The sequence below is a fragment of the Apis laboriosa genome, unplaced genomic scaffold (assembly GCF_014066325.1).
Source record: "Apis laboriosa isolate Shangri-la unplaced genomic scaffold, ASM1406632v1 scaffold34_cov151, whole genome shotgun sequence".
In the NCBI taxonomy this organism is placed as follows: Eukaryota; Metazoa; Arthropoda; class Insecta; order Hymenoptera; family Apidae; genus Apis; species Apis laboriosa.
In genome coordinates, this window is record NW_025222928.1 from 2,449,287 (window position 1) to 2,472,535 (window position 23,249).

The following is a 23,249-nucleotide window of genomic DNA, read 5'->3' on the forward strand; positions in this document are numbered from 1 at the left end:
CAATTTTATTTTATCGTTTATCGTTCGTAATATTATTCAATTTAACAGTATTTTAACTAAAGTCAATTCTTGAATTTTTAAATTTTTTTAAAATCATTGATTTTCCTTCTAATAAACACAATTCAAAAACATAATAATTTTAAAATAGAAAGAATGAAATTTTATAAAATCATTAACGAATTCAACTTATCGCTTTTTTTATTCGATTTCCAAAAATCGAAAGAATATAAATATGTATATAATATAAAGCAAATATAAATAACGACGAATAATGAGATCATAACCAAATATATTCATTGTAATTTAACATCGTGTTTTTTTGTATCCTCAATTACACGAACAGGATGAGTCATTGAACCATATTACTAATATTTGTAACAAATGTTATAAGTTAATTTGTTTATCGTAAATTTTACACATGTTTTAATCCAATAAAATATTCACTTCTTAATCGTATCGCACATGCCTCAATACATACGATCATACATATAAATCCATTGTTATCGACAGTATTAATTTTTGAATATTACGTCAAATATGATGTGTACTTTCGTATAAGGTGTGATCTTTGACATAAGTTCAATTATTAATCAAGTCTTGATTCAATGAAATCACGAAAAAACAATAATCATTGTTTATTCCATTTTTAAATGTGCTGATAAAACATACAGTCGACTGTATATTGCAAATTTATATAAATTGGATATACGGAAAATTACTTATATTCGAAGATATTTCGCATTTTTGGTATTAAATATTTATTAAGATATTCGTTCTAAAGATTGTTTCAATAGTGATGACTTTTCACCTTTTTGCAATTACAATTTTATTTATAAATTTCTTTTGAAATAAATATATGTGTCACTTTTAACTATAAATAATTTTATATTATTAATATTTTTTTTTAATAATTATAAATATTATATAAATTGAAATTTCTACTTTATGAATGAACAATATTTTTCTTAACAAGTATTTGTTGGACTGATAATGGAACAATTTATATAAATAATATAACCTGTTTGTTAGTATATGCGTATCACCTTTTGCACTCTGTGAATAGTACGCAACAGTGGAAGGAACGTTTAACGGGGGAAAAAAAAAAGTTAACAAGTCAAATTATATCTCAAGACATATAATTTTTTTCATTGAAAACTTAATGAGCGTTTCTTTGCGCGTGTTTCTCACACGTCGAAGATTTCTCGAGATGAAATAATATCTATTAAAATATCATCAAAATATATCTTGCAACGTCATATAATAAAATGAGACTATTCCCGTACTATCTATCTCTCGAATTTATTTAATAATTTTTAAATAATTTTAAAAAAGAATTTCTTATAGATATTTCATACGTATAGAATTATTCAAAAAAGAATGAAAGAAAAAATTATATATATATAAAAACTATTAAGAAACAAAGAAATACAAAACTATTTATAAAATTTTCAGAAAGAAAAAATAGAGAAAATTGGAAGAAAAGAAATGAATATTCGACTGAAAAATATTGTCTATCGTATCCGGTGAATAATATTGATAGCGCACAATTACGCGTAGGCCGAATAACAGATGCGCAAAATCGTTCAAAATAGAAACTCGTAAGAGAATATATATATATATATATAATAGCGACTTTAATATCCCATTAAATGCAAACTTCACGATAAGAATCTTCATCAACGATCAACAGATGGAGAAAAAGAAAAAAAAAAAAAAATAACAACAACAATGAAGAATAATACAAAGAATGATAAAAATTTCTCATTTTTTATTCTATCAATGAACGTTTCATTAATCTCTAAATCATGGATAATGGATAAGAGAAAAAAAAAATTAAGTGACCACATTTTCTGAGCCTCGAGGCGCATCTTTAAAGCGGACGGCATATGCAGATTACGGAGATTAATGGACGATCGTCAACGTATCTGGTGTGCGTGGCTGGCAGGCAAACAAGATTTTTTTTCCATTTCATGGAAAATAACAGATAATCATGGTCAAATGTTTCTTGTGGCCTACGTGATCCTCCTAGATCACGTACACTACTCTGATTGCAAAGATTGAAAAAGCGAAATTGTCCAAAAATAATTGTACTGAAGATTCGAAGGTAAATTACGAGTTCAGAGTTCTTTATTAATATATTAATTAATAATTTAAGGAATTTCTTCGATGACTAAGAGCATTATAAAGCTTTTGAAGAGCTTCATAAAGAGTCATCATAATTATCTTTTTTTAATTGCATCAATAAATAAAATAAACTTTTATTATGAAATTTTTATATACAAATTATTTGAAGGCTTTTACGATTGATAAAATATTAAAGATGCATGATATTCATTAAAGAAAATCTAAAGAGAAAAATCTAAGATTATCCACAGAGTTTTATAAAAATTTAAAAATCATACGTATGTATTTAAATACGTATTTTGATATTTAAAACTAGACTGATATTAAGATGAATATTGACGAACAAATTTATTAAATTTATTATTATATTTTTTAATATTTGAACAATTTATTAAAGAAAGAGCAAGAGTTCAGGTCATAACATTTAATGATCTTAGGAGGGGTAAACATTTTATCCTTGGAATGATTGCTACATTGAAATATTCAAATATTTCTTACAGAAGGGATGAGCAATGTAAATAATGGAAGTTTTTAGAAATTTACTCTGGCAATAATCTTGATTATCTTGTTTATCCTTAATCATCGGTTCATTGTCAGTTCTGTTTTTCAAGCGTTTAGATATGCAAAACATATGTATGCGATGAGAAAAAAGATTTAAATTATTAATTGACATAACTCTTCATATTATGATATTATTAATCTATAATTTATATACACAAAGGATTTTAATTTCGTTCTTCGTTTATTATTATTAACTTAATACAAATTCTAGTTAAAAGTTTAAAAGTAATAATGTGTTTTATAAAATCCAAACGTTTTAAAAAATAATGAAATTACTACTGACATTTATAATATTAATTTCGATGTGATAACAAAATTATAAGGTTATAGATATAAAAAAAAGAAGAAAAAAATAATGATTTCAAATTTTCGGCCAATCGATAATCAATTAAAACAATCGATAAATAACTTAGATCTACAATAATCTAGAATTCCATCAAGAATTTTTTCTTAGAGAAAAAAAAAAAAAAAAAAAATTCGATAAAGTGATTGTTAATTAACTTAGTTAAATTTTTATTAGCGAAATAAATCAGTTTCTAAAAATTCACTGTTATGCGAAACTGTATAAACATTATTTGATTAATCTTTGTACACAATTTCATGGATAACTTCTGGATAATGTATAATGGTCCATAAGTTATCGAATATTTGTTAATTTTAAATATAATGGTTATTGAAATAAATTTATGAATTTAAAATAGATTCATTATCTTTATAACTATACAAGGATCTACAATTTTCTCGATCAAATATTTTTCTATATATGTCTTTTGTGCAAATATTTAGACATTTTTCTTAATCTATATCCCTACTATTTATAAATTTAAAAAAAAAATATTACCTAATTATTTAAAAATCGATTATAATATTCATTCAATCCTATCCTAAATATATCCTTAATTCTAAATAATAATAAATAATTTTTTAATTTTCAAAGGATTCTCGTTCATCCATTCGTGTTGCATAAAAAAAATAAAACTTTTTGAATTTCGAATATTTCCAAATTTTCAACGAATCTTGTCTCATCTATGGATAATTATAGTAACACAAATCGCATGGCACGAGGGCGAACGCTAACAAAATCAAGGGGAACCGTAAAGCTATAGAAAAGTTACTAGATCCAAAATGGCGAGCAACAGATGGAAACTGAACGTTTCAACGAACACATTGTTTATAACCATCACTGTCCAGTGATACGTTACAAGCTGGCGCCATACTTCTCCGTTCACGGAGCAATTTTAGCAAAGCATCATAGGGGCCAATGGAACGAAGAAGATGGAATGTTGGCACAGGGCCGAGAGGCGAAGGTTACGCGTTTCCTCCATGTGTCCTCCATGGTCCATGATGTGAAACAAGCCGAGGACGGAAACATCGGCTTACTTGCTTGTTTTTCAAACAACTATGGAAAATTTCTGACTAGTGTACATCTGTTGCTCGCGTGTTCTTCTACGTCGATCCAACTTTATGCAATCCCTCTTGATATTTTGGATACGAGTCTGACGCGACGATAGGAGATTTGGAACGTTCTTGTGCAAATTTCTGTTCGAAGGGAGGCGAAAGATGAAGAACGTAAGACAATGAAATTGAAATGTGGAATTGTATTGTCGTTAATCATAGTCATCGATATGGTGAGTCATTAAGATAGATAAATTGATTAATCTGTGTGTTGAGTCTTTCTTTACAGTGGATAAGTACGTACGTAAGTATGATTAATTTGTAACAATCACAGAAAAGTCATCGTGAAAGAAGATTTTTTTTTTTTTNTTTTTTTTTTTTTATTTTTCTTACTCAATTATTATATCAAAATGTTATCATAGAAAAATAATAACACTGTAAATAACAGCAATCGTCTCAAATATCACGTGTGTTTATTGCAATATTAACTGGGAATTATGTGTACGGCTGAATGAACAATAATTTTAGCCCGGCCGTACGATTACTATTCATAAAAATACGATAAACAAGGCATGATACGCATGATTGATGGAGAACATCGACCTCCTGCCAAGACCACCCACAACTCAATCTTTTCTGAAAAGTGGATAATAATTCTTGAAGATTCTTCATAAAGTACATTTACGATTCCAAAGTATCCAAAATCCAGAATTCCACTTGTTGGAGGAAAGAATGACTGAATGAGTAAATACGTTACATTGAATAATAAATTTCTCTAAAGTTTCAAAGTTTGGAAATCTAAAAGAAAAAAATCGATCGAATTGCCAAGATTTCCCTTCAATTTAGATGCATCAATTTTAGATGAACAATTACACGACCTGTTTTCATTTCCATTGTCACTGACGTCAACGGATTCTCCGTTGAAAATAATCTTGGCACATTTGCAATGTCTTTATATAATATTTTTTTTATTTTTACGATAGTTTAAAAGAAAGAAAAGAAAAAAAATAAAAAAAAAAAAAACCTCAACCAAAAAATAAAAAGTAGAAAGTTCGAACGAGTTCCAATTACTTTTAACTCCGGTGACTAGTTAAATATAACCGTTGCTCATTCGTTAATTAATGGAAAATGATAATTACGATCACGAGAAAGAGAGATAAAGAAGCCGAACCAACAATTATTCTTATACAATTTTCTTACAACACAAGTGATAAAGCCACTTGTTTATTTTCAATCCAACCCGTGGTTGTAAAATCGATCATTGTAACGAGAATATCGACGACGATAAACGCTCGATAATCGCGCCTATCCCCCCACCCCCTTCCAATTCGAAAAATTCATCGAAAAATTCATCGAAAAATTCATCGAAAAATTCATCGAATTGGAAAATAGGCAGCAATTGCAATTAACTTTCAATAATAGCGATTGATTCATATAGCTCTTATTGTCCCAATAATTTACGACCGATGAACATCTCTATTTGGCAAACGATACCACATCGGAGGAGCGGAAGAAGTGACGTGGACGAACCGTGAGGGCGACCTTCCGGAAATAAATCGGTCACCGAGCAGCATCATCCGAGAAATATTCTCTTTCATTGACTTTCCTCCGGAACGGGAGATCATCTATGATGATGATCGAGTTTCTTAGCTTAGGCGTGAGAAACGCGTCGATCGAATACGAAGTTCGAAGAAATCGTGGATTATTTTTAAACGTACGTTTCGTTATAAGCTCGTTATTTTCGGTCTTTCCGATTCGTATACGTTCCTGATGCAAACATTTTCGAGAGAACGATCCACTGACCGAGATATTGGTGGAAAAATTTTGTAAATTATCAATAATAATATAAATTTTTTTTATCAAATTGTATCAAACGTTTGATACAACAACGACCAACCAGCGTTGCGAACAACGGTCCATTTTCACTTTTTCTCGAAATGTATCTGTAGCGACGGTGTTTATGGTGCGAAATATATAACACGCCGTGTTATGGCGGGGAATCGGTGTAAAAAACCAGATCAACGAGGAGAGGAGACAACGAGCGGAATCCGGAGAGTTGAGAGGGCGTGCATTTAATATTCGAGCGACACAGAGGTATTTCAGCCTGAGAGGGCGTTGGACCGACATTCTAAATACAGAAGGGAATGTTAAACGCTATTTGGACGGCGATTAAAACCGCTTTGGAACCGTGGCCGAAGCAAAGGGTTCAAGAACGATGATGAAGAGACTATTTCTGTCCCGACGTGTAGTATATCATCGATATAATCTAACGAGAAAGTCGGTTTAGTCGGGATAGTTTCATCCTCGATCTAAATAGATCAATAGATTTGAAATTGATGTTTCTTACTTGGGTCTCGTTGAGATTGGAGGTTAAAAATATCGAGTGGAGTTGTATTAATAAGTTTATCGGCATTCCTTTAACCCTTACAGTTTCCAACCTCTGCAAGTCTAAAATAAGAATCCCCCCTCCCTCGTCTCGAATTCTTTCAAAATTTATACAAATGATTTAAAACTACAATTGTACAACGAAACAATATATAAACATTTAGTGAGTTAGTGAGTGACTCGAGTTATTCCACTTGGACGATCTAAATATTAATAACGATTAAAATATTACGTTATCATTTTCATATAACCTATCGTTTCGTATTACTGTTTTTTTATTATTAATAAAATTAAATGTTGATTAAATTTCCCTATAAAGAGAAAATTTGTTAATAACATTCAATGTATTCCCCCATTCGACATTCGTTTTCATCGATGATTTCCTCATCGATTGCAGAAAATCAATGAAAAATTATCGAGGCGATCGGTGAAGCGGCAAAGCGTATTGGCGAACAATCGCAGAGAGGAAACGCTGAAACGTGGGCTAGGCGTTAACATCGCGTGACAATGGTGCACCGAGTATACCCGAGTATATCCACTTGTAGAGGGTGTGACAGTGTAAAATAGAAGGTGCGTTTTTTCATAGTTAAACATCGAGCAATCTGGATGGCTAATTTGTATATCAAACGATCGAGAACGGAGGATTTGGGGAGAATCGGTACCTCCGGGTCCTGGTTCTGCTCGGAATCCGCCGATGTGCTCGACGTCTTCAGGATGCTGTACAGCTTTACGTAGGGGGCCTTGATCAGCTGTTAGCCAATATAATCGGCCGTTTTTAGCGCTTTCTTTGCCTGGATTTCCACCTGGATTTCCCTCCATCCTCGCATCGATCATGATCTCACGCGCGTGAAAAATTTTTACCAAAGATTTTCGAACGGTGGGAAAATTCTTTGTAATCGAATAAACTTTAACTTTTACAATCTTTGGAGAAAAATTAGCTTCTCGAAAAGGCGAGATTTCTTTCGAGAGAGAGAGAGAGAAAAAAAAGAGAAAAAGAAAAAATTATTAAAAAATGGAATATCAGAGAATTATTCAATAATTCTCTCTATCGATAATTTTCGAAGAATATCGATGCAAGGATCGAGAGTTCACTGGAAGCACTAAGGCTAATTTTCTCTTGTGTTTCAGAGAAATGAAAAAGAAAAAGAAAAAAAAAAAAAATCGGCCATAAAAAAGAAAAAAGCTCATATAGGAGACATACGGTGCTCGATGGATCGATGGATGAGGATCGTCGATTATGACGATGACATTAATCACTGTGCACTGAAAGTGACGCGAGAAAGAACGTGGAAGAATGAAGAAGACGAAAAGCTGTGCGAAATCGGGCAACCAATCGATAAACACGCGATGATGAGGAACCGAAAAGAAAAGAAAAGAAAAGAAAAGAAAAAAAAAAGAAACGAAAGAAAAAAGAGGAAAGAAGACGGCGAAGACGAACAAAAGCTGAAGAGAAGAATTACTCGACGTGTTAACTGCGTTAACGCAAGCTGACTAAACCAAACTGTGATTATAACACTCGTTGACAACGATGAATTCATGAGGTGCGTCGAACCTGGGTGCATAAGGCAAACGTTCGTAAGACGAAGCGAGATGAGCCAAAGAAATTATTCAAATTATTGTAAGAATGCCGATGATTAAAGAGTAATTAAATCAAATATGCGTTTGTATGAGTCGATTTCGATGATTGATCACACGTAATCACGCTGAACGATCAACTTATATAATAAAATATGTGTTATTCAAAATGGAGTTCTGTATACAGTAGTGCCCAGAAGAACTTAACTCCCGTTCTTTTTTTACTTGCTTAATTGTTATGGAGATGAATCAATCCTGAGAATTGAAATTCTCAGTCATTTCCGATTTCGAGACAAGGCGTGTGTCTATAGAATGCATCATAAAAAAAAAAATATATAAACCGATGCATTTAAACAGTTATTCGGGCATTATTGTAATAAGTTGGAGATCATTTTTAACCATTACGAGTCATGGTTATTATTTTATTGTTTGCAATAATATAATGGAAATGATGAGGTTTATAAATATGAGAGTTTATAAGTATGTTAAATCAGGTAATGTGATTTCTTTTTTATAACTATACTTAAAATCAATTTATAATAAATATTTATTGCTTCAGTTGTTACGATATTAAAAGCAATGATAAGAAAATAGGATAGAAAAATTTTTCAGATATTATTACAATTAAGTAAAATAAATTATAGGTGAATCATCGAGATAATCACTATTTACATTTCTCATTTTTTAACCTATATTTTTCTACTATCTATGACGACTTTCTTTTTTTTTTTTTTTTTTACTTAAAATTCATCGATCAATGATAAAAAAATCTCATTACTAATGCATGACTTAACATACGATTCCCAATCGTGAATATCATTCGTCAGAATAAATTGTTCGGAAATGATAATCGAGCGAGTTCAGCGTGCCAACGTAAAGTTTTGATGATTCGCTTGAAAATTTCCATAAAGAAACATATTTCGAAGATATATCCGTATAAAAAATAAACAATAATAATAATAATAATAAAATAAAACGCTCACCTCCCATGATTCTCTCGTCAGCTCGGATATCTCGTCGCTGTCTTGACGAGATTTTCCTTCCTCTGTGGTTCCTTCCCCTGCTTTTCCAGCCTCGTGTACACCCGATAATTCGGGCGAGAGATCCGTGTCGGTGTCCAACAGGATGTACCCACGTTCCCGCCAATAATTCTCGTCGAGCTCTCCATAAAGCGAGGGCACCCACGCATGGATGAACCTGTAGAGGTCGTCTACCCTGCGAATAACAGGAACACGCTTCGCATTAATCGACAGAATTACGGTCTTTTTTCTTTTACTTCCCCACCCCCTCCCTTCTCAAATAATCGTTTTACATCGCGTGTCTTTTATCAAGCAAATATAGAAAAATTACGAATGACTCGTATCGCTTCGATAACGATAATCGTTTTACGTAACATCGATTCCTTGCCTTGCATTGTTTCCGATACACTGTTCTGTTATGTCTGATTTAATTTAACGTGGCACGAGGTAATAGGAATGGAGTTTTATGGGTTGTTATTTATGGGAAACGTTGGAATTAATTTTGAGATTTGGGTGGGTTTTGATAACGATGAAATGATGTTTCTTTTCAGCAGATTTCTTTCTTTTGTTTTTCGTTATTATACAGAATTTCGAACATTAAGAAAAGTTTTCGAATAAACAAGTTGTGGTACATATATAATTGAATAAATAAATAATCGTAAGTTGTAGAAATAAAATAACTTGAAATAAAGTAATTTATTATTTCTTAGAATTAGGAAATAATAATAATTTCGAATAAGCTTTTGATTACAATTTTTTTTTCTAATGAACGTGTGTTTTCAAATTTTAATCCGATGATTTATTTCAAATTCTTAGATTTCAAAGTTTTAATCGATATATAAGGCCAGCGCTATACACGTTTCCAGCCATTCGAAATTTCAGATTTAAAAGAATGCATTCAACGTGAATATAGAGAAATAAAAAGTCTCTTTTATCAAACTACCTTCGATTGACGAACGGTATAATGTTCTGCATAGTGTTCGTCACACTCTGGTTGTACACGAAATTCATCATGTTGCCGACACTGCTCAATGTCCAATTCATTTTGCCGCCTCGTCAGGTATCGTACACGTTCACGTTCGAGCACCTCTATCAAGATCGAATTGACTTTCTCTAACCGATATACACCGTGTTGCTTCAAACGTCGACGACCATGCAAGGTCGTTTCCTATTTCCTCTCTAACACTTCGTTTCCCTTTCTGAGTCTTGCAAAATATTTTGCAATCTTTATTTACTTTGATTAATATTTTTTTACCTACTTTTGAGCACTGAACTATTATAGTTTCGAATTTATTTTAGAATCACAAAAAAGAAGAGTCCGTGATGTACGTAATGGTGACCCCGTAAAACATTAGCTACAATCGAATTGAACAAACTTGCTTAAAACTTTTTATATTCTGATAATAATATTCATATCACATATTTTATTTAAACACACATTTGAAAAATACGTTGAAAATTTTATTATTTTTTACTTTCAAATTTATTTTAAGATCAAATAGTTATTAGAATCGAATACAAAGTGTCCGTGATGCAACTGATGTTGACCCCGTGGAAACACTTGTCAGAGTCGACTGTACAAAATGATGTTTAAACTTTATAAATTGATATTTCTATCACACGATTTTTAAACACAATTTTGTACACTGAAGTAATATCATTTATCGTGATCACGAATATTCTTTAGAATTTATTTTAAGTTCAACAGGCTACAAAATAATACGAACGTGATGCAACCGATGAGGACCCTTGAGAGACACTTGTTAGAATTGTGTTGGTAGACTGTACAAGAATTAGACGAGTGAATCATTCGGAAATTATGTATATTCATTATAATTACCTGTGATGACGTAAACTACTGTGCAAACTACTGTGCAAACTACTGTGAAATTTTAATTTTTTTTTTTTTTTATGTGAATCAATTGTTCTATAAATATCTATTATATTTAATATAAAATATTATAAATTATAAAAAATTACGATATTTCTTGCAAAATATAGAAATCGAAACAGTTTATAAAAGCATATAAAAATAGAACAGTTTTTTGATTGGTTAAATTTAACTTTGAACACGAAAATACTTTATCGACTTTGCCTATACTTTATCTACTCGATTGTTCGCCTTACGATAATTCGTATCATTGTCACCTGTTATTGTTTTTTTTAATGGCACATAACAACTTTATTATAATAATAATCATTTAGATAGATGACAAAGACTAATAAAATAGTAATAAATAATAAATAATAATAGTAATAAAATATTAATAGATATTTAAAATCAAACGTTGTATTAAAAAATAAATAGCTTACTATCAAAGTGTACATGTTATAAAAAAAAAAATAATAAATAAATCATTAAAAAATTGATAACAATTATGGAAAAATTTTATTTTATCTAAATTATATTATAAAATGCAAATTAAGATATGTTACTCATAGTTTTTAGTTTTATATATTTTCCAACACAATATTATTATCAAATTATTATTATTCTATTACAAAATTAATTATTACTTATTATTCCTTTAACAAATACACGAAAAAAAAAATAAACACTTCCTTTTTACAAATTTTATTCTACACCAAAAGCAATCAGATGTTCCTCTTTCTAATTAAAAAACAAACTATTTCATTAAAAAAAAAAAAAAAAAAAATCTTAAAACTCTTAAATTCTTCTTCTATTCGAAAGACAATCACAAGAGTTTACAAATTATTCAGTTCATTTCCGATATAACTCACGTAATGTCTTCCTTCTCTAGTGTCTTTCGAGAACGAATCTAAACGAATTATCTAATCAACACGCATTCGTTATCCTCCACCTCTTCTTATCGCGTCAACTCGTACGTCACTATGTTGCTCTGTACACATGTTTCGTGTAACGAAACATTTTCCAATTTCCAATGACCATTCGGTGCAAGACGATGTTATTCTAAACGGCAGTTCAGATCAACGGTATGCAAAAGAGAGAACGTGAATCGCGTAGGTTAGACGCTTCTTCGACGCGTTACCTAATCTCTGACTGCGTGATGACCAACACAGACCGTTCTCTCTCGATTTCTCCCGCTGTGCAACACTCTTTATTGTTATATGAACGTGTTCACTAGGTCAGATATGTGTATGACGGATTTGAGACGCGATTGCAAATCGACGATCATTGGTGTGGTAGGTAATAACGATTAAAGTTTAATGCAAGTTTTTTCTTACGTCTGAATTTGAATTGATAAAGATTTGGTGAGTGGTAATTTTAAAGATTAACCTTAAACTCTCTGATTGGGATTTTGAGAATGATTATTAGAATTGTTAATATTTTTTTGGAAATAATAATAAATGTTATTGAAATTTTAGAAAGTTAAACTCAAAGTTTTGGAGAATAATAATTTAATTAAAATTTTAGAGAATCGTTCCGAGTTTTTAAATTTTGTATGAAAAAATTCTATAAAATGATTCTCATGATGCTATTCGAAGATTTCTTATTTTTATTTCAAACTGAAAATCTATTTTTAAATGACTATAATTGTTCTTGGGCAAGACAATAATTCTGAAAAAATTATCTACATTTTTAAAGATTTGTTATCTAAATTTTATATTATGTACATTCTAAATACTTATACTCATCACTTTTTTATACTGTACATACATGTATCTTGAATTCATTATTCCTCTTCTCTTGTGTAAAGGAAATTAAAATAGCATATTATTATTTATTACGTAATGATAATTCAATTATTGCAAACAAACTATTAACATGTTCATTCCAATTATCATATATGCTAACAAAAGAATTCACACAAAACTATCTAATTTCTGTGCAAAATATTTAATTATCATTGCAAATTAAATTAATAGATTATTGTGTGATAAACTCAAAATTGCTTTCTTTTTTACTAAAATATCATTTTTTTCTGACCAACTATATATTCTATTGTTTTTAATTGTTGATGACAACATTAAGAATGATGCTAGTCACGCAATAGAACTTCATTTATCTAAACTTGTTGAGCGATAAACAATTTATATAATAAAAATTCAATGACGCTCTTCACCAGTTACAACAGATAATTTCGATAAATGTATAATTCAATCATCATATGACATTTCGATAAAATAATAGTTCAGCTCGTTCAAATTTCATTCAACCTAAGTTTTACCAAATTTTCGATAAATAAAACACATAATAAGGAGCTTTCTGAAAAAAAAATAATAGCCAAGAAATATATATGTGTATATATATATATATATATATATATATATATATATATTTTAAACTTACTTAATTCAGTTAATTTTGATTTTTCTTATGATGCCTTTTTCCCAAAAAGCTCCTCAATTAAGTCAATCAAACTTGATCCCGATGATATATTATTAATAAATACAGAAGAAAGAAAGAAGAAAGAAAGAAAGACAAATTCACGAAGGAGAAACGACTTTTTTTTTTTTTTTCAACTGACACGTGGCGCGTCTCCGATGCGTTTTCTTCGCGCAAACAGACTAGTATCGCGAACATGAGCATCGAGCGGAAAAGTTATGGAGGCACGTTCGATGATACGTCAAGTATGTCACGTGATTTCTCGCGCTTACTTCTCACGTGTAACGTGTTCAACTTGGATATTAATTAAAGATCGGCTCGATTAACTCGAGAGACGTTCGAGTAATGAATGGATGGTTAACTTGAAACATGTTCGACTACTGTGAAGATTCAACTCGATATTTCTTTACATTGATTGCGAGTAAGATTTGGAGCATGCAAGTGTATAATTATTTGAATTCAAAAATGATAAAATTGTGATGATGACTTGAAATTCATTTCAGAATTTTAAAAATAAAAAAATCTTGAAAACTTGAAATAGATTCAATTAATTGTTACTCGTCTACAATTTGTTCCAGATTTTTTTAGAAAATTTTCTTAATGTTATCCGTATAATTCATCACAATATATGTGTATATAATATATGAATAATCAGGGTAAAAATAAAAAATAAAAATGTTAATATAATTGATTGAATAATAATTTGAATTCATCATAGAAAAACAAGATAAAATATATCTATATTTTACTTGACTCAAATACAAATTTAAATAGTGATCATAAAATTATCATAAATTAGATTTATAAACTAAATGCAAATTAAAATTCAATTTGAATTTACAACATTAATAGGAAAATAAAAATTGATAAAAGAAGAATTGCTATTGATATAGATTATTGTCTGCGTATTAAAATCGATTGCTAAACAGAATATATCTTCACACATGACCTTCGACAATTGTCGAGCAAAGATTACAAGATGTCATAACGCGGCCATTATCATTTATCTTAGAATTTTATTAGTTTATATCGAAGTTTTGTCCAAACATCTCGAATCAATAAAATAGAATGAAGAACGTGGAACGTTTCATTGAAGTTGACGAACATAAAACGCAAGGCGATCGTATAAATAGCAAGCACGATTCTCGAGACCTATTTTGCCGCTCTTACAGAGAATCACGTGTTTCGCTCTTTTTACTTTTTGGCCGGTCTAGCTTGCGAATGTGATATGAGGTGTGAATTTACAAAAATAAAACACGATCTTGCAAGAATTACTCACTTGGAAACGTTGTACGAGAATATTTTATTAGTTAGCCGTAAAAACGATTGATTCATTCCCGTTTCCGGTTCCTAAATTCGGATCCCGCGGAAATCGCGTATATAAATAAAGGTAAAGAAACACGTATCTGCGAAATGATATTCATAGATAATGATTTTTGTTTAATTTCTCTTGAAAATCTTTCACAAATTTTGTGATAATTGAGAAATAATTGAAAAAAATCGACAGAAACTGAAGACAGACAATTGAGAGTATTGAGGATACTAACAATGAAAATTTTAAAATACATATTATGATATTATTCTAGATGAATTTTCTAAAAAGTAAATATATCTGTCATCTTCTAACAATAATTTGAATTTAGAATAATTATTTAAATTCTTAGAAAATTATTAAAATTATTAATGATAGAATTTTGATAATATTTTATGAAGAATGTATTTTAAAATATCTTACTCATCTTCTTTTATATCTAATGAAATTAGGTTATGCCGTGTATTAAGATCAATAATAACATTTTTATAATTGAATGAAATTTTCAAAAGGAGAAGAGAAAATAAAATGTATCATAATAATTTCCCCAAAGAAAAGAATGTTTTATTTACCTATTACGGGGTATGCTGAACCAGTATTCAGGCCGTAATTTCTTTTTCCCGTAGCTCATAATAGGCGTCGAGCGTGGAATTTTCTTATCTTTAGGTCTTCCGGTTCGCAGTCTCAGGTACAATGGAGGATCCTCGCAAGAATGGGCTGGTCGTGGTATAAGTTCTAAATAATGCAATAAAATGATTCATTAATGCATACGATTTTTTTATTTCGATAATTGATTATCTTATTAATTAATTTATTTGATATTCGTAATAATTATGCGATACTCTAATCAATTTACGACTTTTCTAATCAATCTTCCGACAAGACACACAATATTTAGATATTGAATACACTTCGTTTATAAATATAGAAAGAAAAAAGAAAAAAAAAAATAAGGGACAATATGCAAAAAGCTCATTTCTAGAAAATATTTCAAATTAAAAGCATCGCATTAAATTATATCGCAGACAATATTTTCTCTTAATCGAAATTAAGTTGTTTAAATATTACAAATGAGATCGCGAGAGCATCGACAAAATTGTATTAGAAACAGTATAGATTAGAAACACGAGAAAACGGGCACAACAATACAGATGAGCAAAAATATAGTGAGAAAACAGCCATGAAAAATCCATATTGTATCGATGATAGGTGATCAAGATCCGGCGTAAAAAATTGCACAACATCATTGCCGTAAAAATTACACGAATTATTTCTAAAAATTATTACACAAAGAGAAAGAGAATAAAATGCATTCGTGTGCAAGTGCAGTGGGCAAAATCGAATGGAAGTTGTGAGTAAAAAAGTTTTAGAAAACATATAATTTAAAAATTGTATGATAAAATTGTACACATAAAAAGAAGAAAAAGTTGCACAAGAGACTTAAAAAAAAACTAAAGGGAAAATAAAAATAGATATAGGTGAAATTAACAATGTGAAAAAAATAACGTTTTTTGGACACACGGTGAATTTATACAAAAGGGATAAAGCAAGCTAATACAGTATGAACCTACCGAGGCCTTCGAGTTCGGGAAAATTAGGTGCTTGGACTAGAGGGACAACAAAACATATGATATTTCTGCATTAGTATGAATTCATTGGCACTTGATCGTGAAACTCTTTCTCCTATTTTACAGAAATCATTTTCAATTTTTCATTTTTTAAATATTTTTTAACATTTAAAGTCTTCATACGAGTTTACAATTTATAAATAATATATGAATTGTATAAATTAATATTTAAGGATATAGCACAAAGAGTTTCAAAATCGTGAAGACATAATAAATTTCTCGTTTAAAATTAACGATAACGATTTTAATAATGAAGAGACTCGAGTTTGGAATCTGTGACGAGAAACGAAAACTATGACAGAATCCAAAAATTATACGATCGTGATAGAAAATTATTGTTCCTCGAATTTGTGTCAAGCATTTAGAAAATACTTGGAACAATATCAAATTCTCTCCGATTGTTTATTCAAAATGATACGAATTCGTGGAACAATGTTCACGGATAGTGGCACACCGAATAGTATAAGATGTAAAAAACTGGAAATTACAAACGAGTACAATTTAAAAACCATATAGAATATACGAGAACTACGTTAAAACGTGTAACAATGTAACGTAAGCGCATTTGGTTAGATAAATTATTGAATTTTATTTTTGTCTGTTTTGGCGATGAGAGAGTGTGAAGAGAAAAACTATCTAATTAGTCGAGATCGAATCCAAAGGCGCTCAAAAATTCGAATAAAGGGACAATAATAAATGCACTAGCAAAATAACATCGTTTAAAAAGCCGTCTATACATACGAGCGAGTGCAGTGCGTGGTATGTAATTCCGTTTGCCATCATTGTTTCTTTCATGTATTCGCGGCTACGTGTAATTAATTATAGAATTATCGATCCCTTCGAAGGGTGTTTCTTTGTTGACGTAGGCTCTTGTGCGCGCATAATGATCTTTCTAACAAAAATTATCTAAACACCTTGGAAAATAACTATTCTACGAATAAACATTCCATGAAAAGAATCACCCAACAAAATGAAACACTCTATAGAAAAGTTGAAAAGATATTTCGTGTGAGAATCTGTTACATTGTAATATCTTTCATTGGATTTAATCATTCCGAAAAAATATACAGATTGAAATATATTCGCGTTCCATAATTCAGGGAAACTGATCAATTCCTCTGGACACTTACTGTCAAAACTGACAAACAGTTCGGGCATATCTTCGACAGAGACCATACTACGATAGTCCAATCGAGGAGCCGTTGTCGAAGTTTTGCTACCTCGACTACTGTCCACGCTGCTGCTACCTGACGATGTCAATGGTTGCTGTCTGATGAACGTGCCCACGGAAGACCGCCTGAAAGAAAGTGATAATGTTAGAGAATAGGCACAAAGATGTTTTCAAAATTGCGTTTCAAAATCACGAGCACACGAGATTCTCTGATTTTCGTGTTCCCTGTAATTTCGAAGCAATGTACACTGATCAATATACAATATGGTGAAGAGCAATTAAATCTTAAGGGAAACAACAACATTCAAGATAAATGTTAAAATTGTATCCAACGTGTATGCATCGTGAAATAAAGTTCAATGACTGCTTGGGAATATTAAAACGCTGTGTTTCTGATTGATCGGTGAATCGTGTGTTGTTTGTAAGCGATACACATTATTCGATTTTGGTGTAGTTTCTGAAAAAAAATGATGGTAAGTTTACCTGAAAAGCGAGAGAACAGAGGAAGAATGTTCTTTCTCAATCTTTGAGAAAGATTTAAAAAAAAAGTAAAACAAATTGAAAGATAGGATGAAGAGTGTTGTTTCTGAGAAGCTGGAAACAGTGAAATTTATGAAAAACTAAAATAATTTTACTTATCCTATATACCAAACAATCGTTTGTTCATTAAAAAACTTATAAGAAAGGATGTTACAGACAAATGAATGATCTTACACGTAATTATGGGAAAACAGCTAGAAACAAACTAGATATCTAAGAAGATAAACGTTTAATAAAAATAATATAAAATTTAACAGCCAATCAGAGATAAGAAGAGAAAGATAGAGAAAGAGCAAAAGAGAGCGGAACAATAGTGGGCAAGAAAAAAAAATATAAGGACAAAGTGGATTAATATGGATACAGTATAAACTTGCTGGTTCATGACTGGGCCTAAACTCACCCTATAAGCCCTCCTGGACCAGGTGAAATCTGAGGATTGCTGGAGTCCTGGGAGAGAGAGGAGGCGGTAAGCGGAGGTGTTCCTCCAGCTCTACCGCCCCCACCGCTCTCTTCGCTGGGAGTTTTAGCAAACAGGCCCGAGCTAAAGTCACTCACCAGGTTGATCGGCGAGCTTATATCCACCACCATTACATATTCTTTGTTAGTCACATTGGAAACGATAGTTAAACTTTATTTTTAACACAGATTTACCATCACAGTCTGATTGATAATACTGTCTCAAAATGGTAATAAAAATAACCAGTATTTCCTATAAATTTTTAGAATCAAAATTTACTTTACTTATACAGCTACTGAATCAAATTAATCGCTAAATATCATTTCAATGAAAGTTCTCTTATAAACTTTAATCAATGTTTTGTACGATTTTCATAAATATACTAGCTTTGAATGACTAATTTATTTCGGATATAGAATATATCTACAATGCTAATTAATAAAAAAGTTTGAAAAAGAAGAAAAATAGGAAAACAAAATTGAAAAAAAACGGACTATGATGGTACAAGATTATTGAAGACAAGGACGTAATTGGAAATGCCACACGTGCCCATTCCTTTGATTTCTTTACTCCATTTAGAAATTAAAAAAAGATATATCCCAAAGCGCGTTTCGCAAATGCAATAAGCCGCTTGCTTCTACGCGCAAATTTCTAATAAATATTCTATATTAAAATAAATGAGGATATTCATAATAAAACTCGTTTCTAAGAACTATAAAACGTTTTTATTACGTATGTGCGTGATATAAGCAATTCGTTTCATTATGAATAGCCTCAAGTACGCTATAAATATTACTTTTAGTTCTAAAAAATTTCAGCAGAAAGCAATCACACGAAAAACAAACGTTACATCATATAAAGGAGGCCAGACCATTGAAAACCTTCCTTGTATATAAAAAGTATGCAAAATTATTTTTTCATTGAATTACTCATTTCTAACATACACGAATGATGAAGTAAAATATAAAAGCATATATGATTAATTTTTGAACAAAATTATTGTACCATATAAGATACAAGAAAATTTTTATAAAAATTTTATGGATTTATAAACAAGGATAATTATTATCACCTTGAGAAAACTTTGCTGAAAACTGATGAATGATGAGAATCCGCACTATTAGGAAGGCTCGAAACTTTATCAGATCCAGATTTATCATCTTCTTTTTCGCCAGTTAATCCTTCCATCCATGACAAAGGATATGATAATCGTTTTAACATCTGAATAATAATTTTCAAATAAGATAAGAATTAGATTAAATATATAAGTATATAAATTTTAATATTACCTTATTTTTACGAGTCTCTTGTTTATCGTCATCTTTATGTTCTTCATCCTTCTCAGGTTCCTCTGCATTACTGTCTAAGCTAAAAGACACTGAACTCGCCTTTTTCCTGCCGTTAATAGCAGAACCACTATCTAGCGAATCAGTTGTTACGTTCGTCGGAGCAATAGTAATAGGAGGGACCCAATCTGAAGATAAGACAATATCTGCGTCTGAATATACTTTCTTTGTGGGGTTAGGCTGAACTACTGGGAAAGGGGGATTAGGGTCACGTATGTCAATACCAGAGTCGTGGCATGACAGTTTGACTAGAGATCCTTCTTCACCTTCGGGAATCACCTTCGATTTCGCAGAATCCGTCTGTAAATATTAATCTTTATTAAAGTTTGAACTTCGATAAAGAATTTTATATTGTATTCCACTAATAATGAACAACTAACTTTGTCAGAATTTAAAGAATCTTGTTGTTCATCTTCAACTGGCCATGGATATTGATCTTTACTAGGAACTGGCCAATGATGGTCAAGCATAGAACGTCTACGTTCTTCTAACGTTCTACTTGCTTGACCACCACCGCTCACCTCTTTAATCTCTTCTTTCTCCTTTTCTTTCTCTTTCTCCTTCTCCTTCTCTTTTTCTTTGGTTGTCATTGTATCTTCTTCCTATGATTTTAATAAAAAATTGGAATTATTATTGAATAATTGCTTTGATATAAAAATTTAATTTATTAAATATAAATTAATGTACATTTTGGAGATTGGTAGGAGTAACGAGATCTCTTTCAAAGGCCTTTGGAAAAGCGTCTCCATCTCTCTCGGTATAACTGCATACGTTTTCAGCATCATCCGCTGTTAATTCCGGAAAATTTTCCTCCTTTTCTGGTGACTGACATTTCACATTCTCAGTTTGCGAAGGTTTCTTCATATAATAAATTTCTGGCTTCTTATCTAAATTTCCAGATTCCGTATGTCCAACACGCATATGCGCGATATCGTAGTAAATTGCAGCATTCACTACAAATTCCATTGGTGCAATAACACCATAAGATTCAGCTCCATGTTCAATTACAAGAGGATCAGAGACATTAGGATCAAACATTACTGCATTCGGTGTAACTAGCAACACTCCACCAACAACACCCTATAAATAAAAGTAAAAATAATTTTAATATAACATAAAAGAACCAATAAGAAAACTCAAAGAAGCTTTATACAAATAAATTGAGATATAAACTTTACCTGACCATCTGTGATATGACGAACAGTAATTTTTAGAAATCTTTCTTTGAATGGCTGTTCTTCCTCTTCTATAACTGTATTTGTAACACCAAGAGGTGTTTTTACTCTTTCCATATGGCTTGATTTGGGTGATACAGGCCTCAGGTTATCCAGAAGTTCTATAAAGAATAATATAACATATAGACTTTTGATCATATTAATTATTTTGAAATATTTTTTATAAAATAGACATTACATATTGAAAGAAAAAATGACATATAATATAATATGTAAGAAGTTTTAATATTGTAAAAAGATATAATAGTTGTCTTATCATATTTAATTCGAAGCGTTTTAAATTTTAATTTACGTGATGCAATATTTAAGTAGTAATATTGAACTTAATAAGAATAACAAATACTAAAAAAATGACATAATGATTATAATATTTGTATTTTACATAAAATAAAACCAATGTACATTTATTTTTCATTTATTTTTCAATAGATTATAGGTTATGTTTGATGCACATAATAACGCCATATGCTTTTCATAGTTTACATCATGATGTCGATCAGCTGATGTATTATATGTATACATTCAGTGATGAAAAAAGATTAAAATAAAAATGCATTAACTTTTCAAAAACTATTATATACATAGAAATAAATATAATATAATTTTTTTTGTTTGAAATAACTTAAAATTATTAAAATTAATTATTTGCAAATGCACACAATGAAATCGATTAAATATATTTAATGAATTATATATTATTATGTATTTCTCCAATAAATCGTAGAAAGATATAAACACAATTTAATTAAATTAAATTTTAATTATTGATTAAAAAAAGATAATTGTTGATTAAAATGTCTGGCATACCTGATATAAATAGATCATGAAAAAAAACGAACAAAATGCGCGGGAAATAAAGACAACAAAGAACATGTGAAAAACTTTAAAAATCGATTTGTCATTTTTTTTTTATATACACACACATATATATATTAAAACTATACATTTTTTTTTACAGAACATACTTTATGTTTTTGATGTTATATTTAGTTGTCCATTCTTTTGATTTTACGAACATTAAGCTTCTGACATGACAGTGTAAAGTGGCGCCATCGAATAATCAATTTATAGTTACTGCGAATCTCTTTCTCCAATATATTTTTATATATTTGTGGATATTTTTACTTCAACAATTGCCATCAAAATGTTTTGTTATTTATTTATCTGCATCAGGTATACTATTTTTACTCTTATTATATACTCGATTACTATTTCACTATATAAATAATAATCTATCAAAAATGTTTCTAACAGCTGTTACAAGTCACAATAAAATATCTATATCAAAACGCTTCACCATGCATCAAATGTAAATCGAAAACAAAATTGGCGCGAACGTCTTTATGAATAATGGAATAGAAAACTGAATGGTACGTATTCAGGTAAGTCGCATTGACTCACCTGGCTAAATATCAAGATGAATTGGGTCTCGATAATATCTGACTATACAAAGTGTCACGTAGAATGTTAATATTGGTATATTGCATATATCGAATAGATAAGACATGGCGCCTGTGCTTGCTAAACTAAATGTACAATTCTGACATATACTGTAACGTTCTCTTAACATTAGTTTTTGCATTGAAATGAAAGCAAATTTCGCCAATGGCACAGCAAATTTTATAATCATATAGTATTTTTTTTCTTTCGCTTTCATCTAGTTATATATCGAATTAATAATATATGATGTTCAAAAAAAAAAAATAAGATATTAAAATAATACAAATACAAATTCAATACAAAATGAAATAAAAAATAACTTAGAAATAGAATATAGAATAGAATATAATCGAATGATATATAATATATAATGTTTACACATTATGATATTATATTATGATATTTTAATATAAATCTGCATGAAAATAATATATGGAATTGAATATCTTATATATAATTCTATCCAATTTAATCGTTAATAAACGATTAAAAATCTTTATTCATTAACCAATTAAAAGCAAATTACATATATTATACTTGCAAAAGATAAGATTGCGTTACGAACATAACATAAAAAAAAATCTTTAAATCTCACGCAACATTGATCTAGTTGTCATCAGCATTGATAATTAACATTGAAAATCAATAGAATATATTAATACTTATAAAAATCAATCATTTTAATACCCTGTCTTTTCTCATATCGCTTACTTTACTTTTTATTAACCATTAATAGGTTAAATAAAATTTCA

The 23,249-nt window shown here is 30.0% G+C and overlaps 1 protein-coding gene across 13 annotated transcripts in view; it reads right to left on the reverse strand.

The window, feature by feature from the left end:
• LOC122715039 (nuclear receptor coactivator 7) overlaps positions 1-23,249 on the reverse strand; it is a 192,563-nt gene that overhangs the window by 18,747 nt on the left and 150,567 nt on the right. For 9 of the 13 annotated variants that reach the window (XM_043936931.1, XM_043936934.1, XM_043936929.1 and 6 more), the window contains 10 exons: positions 21,001-21,158; positions 20,510-20,902; positions 20,203-20,424; positions 19,766-20,122; positions 19,549-19,697; positions 18,420-18,590; positions 17,439-17,605; positions 15,253-15,415; positions 9,024-9,255; positions 7,128-7,214 (listed from right to left, as the gene is read on the reverse strand). In XM_043936931.1, the coding sequence (XP_043792866.1) occupies positions 7,128-7,214; positions 9,024-9,255; positions 15,253-15,415; positions 17,439-17,605; positions 18,420-18,590; positions 19,549-19,697; positions 19,766-20,122; positions 20,203-20,424; positions 20,510-20,902; positions 21,001-21,158 (2,099 nt within the window). The remainder of the gene's footprint in view (positions 1-7,127; positions 7,215-9,023; positions 9,256-15,252; positions 15,416-17,438; positions 17,606-18,419; positions 18,591-19,548; positions 19,698-19,765; positions 20,123-20,202; positions 20,425-20,509; positions 20,903-21,000; positions 21,159-23,249) is intronic. The other 4 variants (XM_043936926.1, XM_043936927.1, XM_043936925.1 and 1 more) reach the window with 4 other exon arrangements.